At 35.5% G+C, this 7,309-nt stretch overlaps 1 protein-coding gene across 1 annotated transcript in view; it reads left to right on the forward strand.

Moving 5' to 3' along the window:
- Positions 1–509: 509 nt before the first annotated feature.
- The window catches only part of LOTGIDRAFT_165485 (hypothetical protein), a gene marked incomplete at both ends in the record, with an annotated part of 10,289 nt that continues 3,489 nt past the window's right edge, over positions 510–7,309 (forward strand). Inside the window, 2 exons of the mRNA XM_009062497.1 lie at positions 510–819; positions 2,718–2,981. Coding sequence (XP_009060745.1) covers positions 510–819; positions 2,718–2,981 — 574 coding nt within the window. The remainder of the gene's footprint in view (positions 820–2,717; positions 2,982–7,309) is intronic.

Below are 7,309 nucleotides of genomic sequence, written 5' to 3' on the forward strand. Positions count from 1 at the left end.
ATATTCACAGCTTATACTCAAAGTACGACGGGTTTATAAATGTAACCTTTTCTTAACCTGCAAGTTTTACTTTTATAATTTAATCGATTCCAAACACGTCATATAGCAATTCCGATATATTGTTCCAATAATTAATATTTATTACAGAACACCATCGTGAAAGATTACGCAAATTTTAAGCTGAATAAATTAAAAGCCATATTTCTATTTGTGATACATTCGATGGTCATCCCTGTCGCTATTAATATTTTTTTCTACCTTGAAGACTTGATGTAGTATTGCTAATCGTTGTAAGAGATCTACATTTGTATAGAAGAAACTATAAGGGTAATCACGGGTGGTAGCCTTTAATCTGTAATCTTCCACAGTTTTAAATGAACATAGGCGTGGTGGTTATGTAAGTAATTGGAAACAGAACGTATGTGTACAAAGGAGACCTATCCCATGTCGGCAGGGAAGACACTGAGAGATTAAGAAACTATAGGGGTATAGAAAGGAATCGATCAGGCATGGCATTTGTTCCATTTACTAAAGAGGAGCGCCCACTTACTTCAGACTTGTCAGCTGTGTTTGATTGTAAACAACTGGAGCATATCGAACCTGGCGCACGTTATCACTTGACATCATTCCTGAGACAACATGCTGATATCTTTGCCGGTAATGACCAGTCACCTGGGAGGTGTGATATAGTTAAAGTTAAATTAGACACTGGCACACACCCACCTGTTAGTTTACGGTTGTACCGCATTCCCTTACTTCAAAAAGACTTAGTTGATAAACAAATTAATGATATGTTAGAAGCTGGCATGATTCGACCAAGTACCAGTTAATATTCGTCACCAATAGTACTGATTCCCAAGCCAGATAAGATTTATCGTTTTTGTATCGATTACCGGAAGTTGAACTCTCATTTGACTAAGAATTCTTATCCACTTCCCAATATGGATGATTTAATTTCCTCTTTAGGTGACTGTACATTTTTTACATGTTTAGATTTAAAGAATGGTTTTTGGCAATTGGAAATGGATGCGAAATCAAAGCATAATAAAGCCTTTACTAGCTTTAAAGGATTATTCGAATTCAATAGATTACCCCTTGGATTATGCAATAGCCCGGCCATCTTCCAAAATGCCAAGAATAAAATAATGAACCGTCTATTAACAAAGTATGTCAAAGTTTTCATTGATGATATCATGACACTCTAGGACGTTTGAGAAACATTTACGGCACTTAGAAGAAGTTTTTAATAGATTGCGCAAGGCCGTCTAAAATTAAAACCTTCTAAATGCTGTTTTTTGAAACCGGAAGTGAAATATCTTGGTCATATTACTTCCAAGGATGGTATTAGGCCTAACTCTGAAAAAGTTAGTGCCATACAAGACATGTTAGTGCTTAAAAATGTTTAACAAATACGTTCATTCATGGTCTCTCTTTTTCTGAAATTGCACACCCTTTAATTAATCTGTCTAAGAAAAATGCAAAAATTTTATGGACGCCTGAAGTAGACGCTAGTTTTAAAACACTAAAAGAGGAACTTATATCAATCCCTATATTAGCCTATCCGGACTTAACTAAATCCTATAAGTTATACACAGATGCGTCCAAATACGCAGTAGGTGGTGTATTAACTCAAGACTTTCCTCAGGGAGATAGAGTCATTAAATATGTTTCGCATCAACCCAATAACTCCCAATTACGATACCCCACTATGGAACGAGAAGATTTAGGCATTGTATATTGCATTCATTAGTTACGTCATTACTTAGTCGGTGCTGACTTTACCATTTTTACAGACCATAAACTCCCTCAAAGCTCTATTTACAGCGGAAAATAAAAACCCACGTATTCAACGTTGGAGTATTAGGCTTGAGGAAATGCAGTGTGATATCAAGTATATGCCTGGTTCGAAAAATTGTCAAGCTAATTTTTTGTCTCGCATTCGCTCCAAAAACCATGACACGCAAATTGACAAAGACTTATTACTTATTGACACGGATAAACCAGCCCGTGACGCATTGCCTGGCGATTTTACCGCAAACGACTCTGACTTTGATTCCGAATCTGGCACAGACGACAAATCCTTAGATGACTATGTTCTTTTATCCGGTGTCGTTTATCACATATCCCGGCCTGTGCAAAATGATCAAACACAACGTCTGCAATTATTAATCCCTGATTCCTTTAAAATAATGATTTTACAAGATTTCCATGAATCTCCATTTGGTTCTCATACTGACATAGATAAATTCTACAATAAAGTTAGGAATCGATACAAAGAGGTAGTAAATTTTATTCAAACCTGTGTTAAATGTACTACTTGGAAGTTAAGAAAACAAAGAGCAGAAATTCAAGAAATGCCTCAACCGAAATACCCTTTCGAAATTATCGGAATAGACCACGTTGGCCCATTACCAGAGTCTGATAATGGCAATAGATATATTTTATATATTGTTGATCATTTTAGTTTGTGGGTCGAATTGTTTGCTCGCTTAAATGAAGCCAATGTTGACGTCGAATTTAGAAGAAAGTCGACGCAAAAATAGGGGATATTTCAATACAAAATGTAAACAAACAAAATTTGAAGTAATTGATCCAGTTTATTATTATGATCCTACAACTAGATTAGACCATTCTCGAAAATTAACGACTCATTGGAAACCGTATTATAGAATAATAGTTCTCATCGGTCAATTTTCGAATAAAGCACCAATTGACAGGCAATACTAAAAAGGTCCATGTGGAACATTTACGTTTTGCTAATCCAAATATTTGTTGGGAAGAAGAGCTTGGGGAACCTAAACACATTCTCGACAAAGTGCTGCAAAATGTCGTGAATCAAGGTCATAGACGACAACCTCTTCGTGCTACCCGGACTTTACCACGTCCTAAGGTTGTTAATCCGACTAACCCTTTAGCGGATTCAGTTAATTCAGACTACGAATTCGATTCGATGTCCTTAGCTCGCGTTCAACATGCATTAGGTAAGCATTATTATGACGGATTATGATGAAATGAAATTAAATTAAATGAAAGGCATTTAGGAGCGTCAGCACCAAACGGGCTATATAGCTTCAGAACACGATAGAATAATGAAAAAACTAAAATTGGTGAAAGGCAGTGGCAAAGCAGCCGCATCTGCCTTATCATTTCACCGTATATCCATATCACTTGGGAGCCAGCAAAGGACAATGTTCTTCTTTGGCACAGAGAGCTTGTAAATATCGCCGATTATTGGGTGTACAAGCTGGATGTTATTAATATCTTACAATGAGAATTTTTTCAACCCCACGAGGAACCGGAAATGTTGAAATATTATACTATTTTAGCATAAAAGGCAAAACAAACAAATTCTGCCGATTGTCAGAAGAAAATACGCACAAAGAAATATGCATAATTCATTGAAACAAATTCGTTAATGTCATTAAGAAGTTTTGCCCATCGCGGTTTTGACACGGAGTTGACTTTAACATGAAAATTCAACTTCGCGATTTTTTTTGTCAATCCGAGTAACCGAAAGTGTTTGAAAATTGTATTTTAACAACACAAAAGGCAAAACAAACAATTGGTTGATTATTCGAAAAAATATGCGTAATTCATTTATCACAATTGTTATTGCAGATTTTGCTCATCGCGGTTTTGACACGGAGTTGACATGAGGGACTGACTGAAGTCGGTCACATTTAAAAAATATTTTAAAATAATATAAAATATTTAATGGCAAGAATAAGTAATGTCTTTACAAAGTTATCCTTACACACATATGGTAAAAATAATTATGTTAGGCAGAATTTCATTTTCAAAAAACGCAGAATAGAAAGTGCAGTGGGTTTGTAGAATGACCCATGTATGAACAGATCCATGGTGTACCTATGGGCTCTCCAATTAGCCAATTTCTCACAGAAATATACGTGACCCATTTTGAAGAAAATGCCATGAAAGGACCCCATACCAATGATAATGCTGGCTCAGGAAAGTGGATGACACCTTTGTCATCATAGGCCCAAGAATATCCCGAAGACCCCCGTCTCCACCTGAGCAGTTTCCATCCAAGAATCCAATTAACAGTTGAATATGAATCGTTGAAATAGAAGAGGTGATAATAAACTATTCACAATAGCATTCAGAAAACTGACGCATGCTGATCAATATATCCACAATACCTATATCCTCACCCCATGACAGTTAAAACTGGTATAATTTCGACGCTGACAAGAAGAGCCTACAATGAAGCTCTAAATGACGAAATTGACCATCTAAAATAACTCCTTCGCCAACCTAAATGAGTATCAACCGCCACTAGTAAACAAGACCACGAAGAAAATTGTACCAATCTGTAAACCATCTAAGCCCCCTAAACCTCCAATATCTTTAAACATACCATACGTAGGAAGATTTAGCAACCATATTAAATAATATTAACAGAACAAATCGGAGCCACAGTAACGTTCTCCGGTAGTACCTCAAATATCCTGATCAACAAAGTAGGAAGAAGAGCCAACCGCGACCCTAAATGTGTAGTATATAAATTATATTGCAGCTGTAAAAAATCTGAAATAGGAGAAATATTCTATCCAATAACCTCCCGTTAAGTGTGTTTCACCATCTCGCTAAATAAAGATAGAAAGAAATTGTTATCTAGCGTTGTATTAGTTTGTGGAACCCGATTTTCATTGGGAGTTCCATTTTTTATTTTGAAATCGCATCTGAAATAAGCATCAGAAAGAAGTAACCAATTTATTTCAAAGGCAATTCTATCACCATCATTCAACTGGGATTTAGAACTAACAGTTGGTGAGATGATAATATAATCCTCATTTTTCCTCGAATCGGATCGTATAATTTAAAGATTGGATCTAGTATGTAATTTTTATTTGCCATTTTTGGGGTTTAAAATTTGAGTAGAAATTGTGGTCTGTTTTCCAAACAGATTGATCTTCTACAGAAGTTTCTAGAAAAAAGAGACTCTATTAATAACACTGTTTAAAAACGAGGCTATAGAAAACGAGGCTATAAAAAACGGATGTTAAGCAATCAAGGAAGTTATTTTTTATGACGGATTTATAATATGCTGTTATTTTTCGTTAATTATTCTATCTAATGATTAGGGATTATAGGATTCTGATTAAGTGTTTTTGATAGTTCAAGATGTTGGACAGAAGATTCGTCTTTTTATATTGTGTTTTTTTGCGATGATTTACGACTGTTTTGTGTTATGACCTATATAGTCAACAATATCATATTTACTTCCTTGTGTGATTGATTCATATACTACAACTACAGATTCAATTGAGTTAATTTACCAGATTAAACAAATGTATTCATATATGCTTGTTCGTGTTTTTAAAATTAAACTCATACTATTTTTAAATGAGTTAATTTAATGATGAAATGTAGGGTGAATGGGTCTTGTTTTGGGTGTGAATTGATGGAATGTAGGGGATGGTTGTCTTTTTTGGGAGCTTATAAATTGGATGAACTTTTCCCCATGGAATGAAATCAAATGGGGGAAAAGTGCGTCCAATCTATAAGCTCATATACTACTAACATGCTGATATCTTCGCCGCTAATGATCTGTCACTTAAGAAGTGTGATATAGTTAAAGTTAAATTAGACACTGGCACAAACCCACCAATCCGTTTAAGACATATCGAATTCCATTATTTCAGAAATCTTTAGTAGATAAACAAATTAATGATATGTCAGAAGCCGGTATATTCTTCCTCGGTTGTTCTGATTCATAAACCCGATAAATCTTACTGCTTTTGTATTGATTACCGGAAGTTGAATTGTCAATTAACTAAGAATTCTTACCCCCTCCCAAACATGGATGACTTAATTTCTTCTTTAGGTGACTGTAAATTCTTTACATGCTTAGATTTAAAGAATGGTTTTTGGCAATTGGAAATGGATGGGAAATCAAAGCATAATAAACCTTTACTAGCTTTAAAGGTTTATTCGAATTCAATAGATTACACATTGGATTATGTTTTTCAAAATGCTATGGATAAAATAAGGAACGGTCTATTATCGAAGTATGTCAAAGTTTTCATTGATGATATAATAATACATTCTAGAACGTTTGAGGAACACTTAAGGCACTTAGAGGAGGCTTTTAATAGATTACGCAAGGCTTTTCTAAAATTAAAGACCTCTAAATGTTGTTTTTTTAAAACCGGAAGTAAAGTATCTAGGTCATATTATTTCTAAAGATGGTATTCGACCCAACCCCGAAAAAGTTAGTGCCATAAAAGACATGTTAGCTCCTAAACATGTTAAACAAACTCGATCATTCATTGGCATGGCATCTTATTACCGGAAGTTTATTCCCCATTTTTCTGAAATTGCCCACCCACTTATTAACCTGACAAAGAAGAATGCCCAATTCTCCTGGACATCTTAAATCCCTAAAAGAGACACTCATCTCCGCACCTATATTAGCATATCCAGATTTGACTAAACCCTACAAATTATACACAAATGCGTCCAAATACGCAGTTGGTGGTGTATTAACTAAAGAATTCTCTGAAGGCGAAAGAGTTATTCAGTATGTTTCGCATCAACTTAATACCTCCCAATTACGCTATCCCACTATAGAACGGGAAGGACTAGGCATAGTTTATTGCATCATTACGTCATTACTTAGCCGGTGCAGACTTTACCATTTTTTAGTGACTATAAATCCTTAAAAGCTCTGTTTACAGCCGAAAATAAAAACCCACGTATTCAGCGTTGGAGTATTATGCTTGAGGAAATGCAGTGTGATATCAAATATATGCCGGGTTCTAAAAACTGCCAAGCCCATTTTTTGTCCAGTATTAGATCTCATCATTTGGTAGAACCCTTAGACAAAGACCTAGTAGTAATTGATACGGATATCCCATCCCATGACGAATTGCCTGTCGATTTCACCACACAACACTCTGATTCCGACGATGACGACGACGAACAGCAAGATTAGAATTGACATTTCCCAGAAAAATTCAATCGGAAGACTCAGACAATCGCAAACTGCGAAAAGCTTTGGAATCCAAAACCGACGACAAATCCTTAGATGACGTGTTCAATACAAAAAGCCAACATTACGCCCTGGTGTTAGTATATCATTGTCTAAAGAATTCAATGACCAGTTTCCATGGTTTATCAACATCAGTACATAAATTACCAATTCAACCACCCCAAATCAAACAAGGAATAATTTCAACGCTGACCCTATAATATTTGTGAAAGTGACCTTCTAAATGCTGAAATATACCACCTACGTAGTGCCTTTATAATTAATAACAATTATTCCCCCCCCCCCCCCCCTTTA

Source organism: Lottia gigantea (assembly GCF_000327385.1).
Source record: "Lottia gigantea unplaced genomic scaffold LOTGIsca_51, whole genome shotgun sequence".
Taxonomy (NCBI): domain Eukaryota; kingdom Metazoa; phylum Mollusca; class Gastropoda; family Lottiidae; genus Lottia; species Lottia gigantea.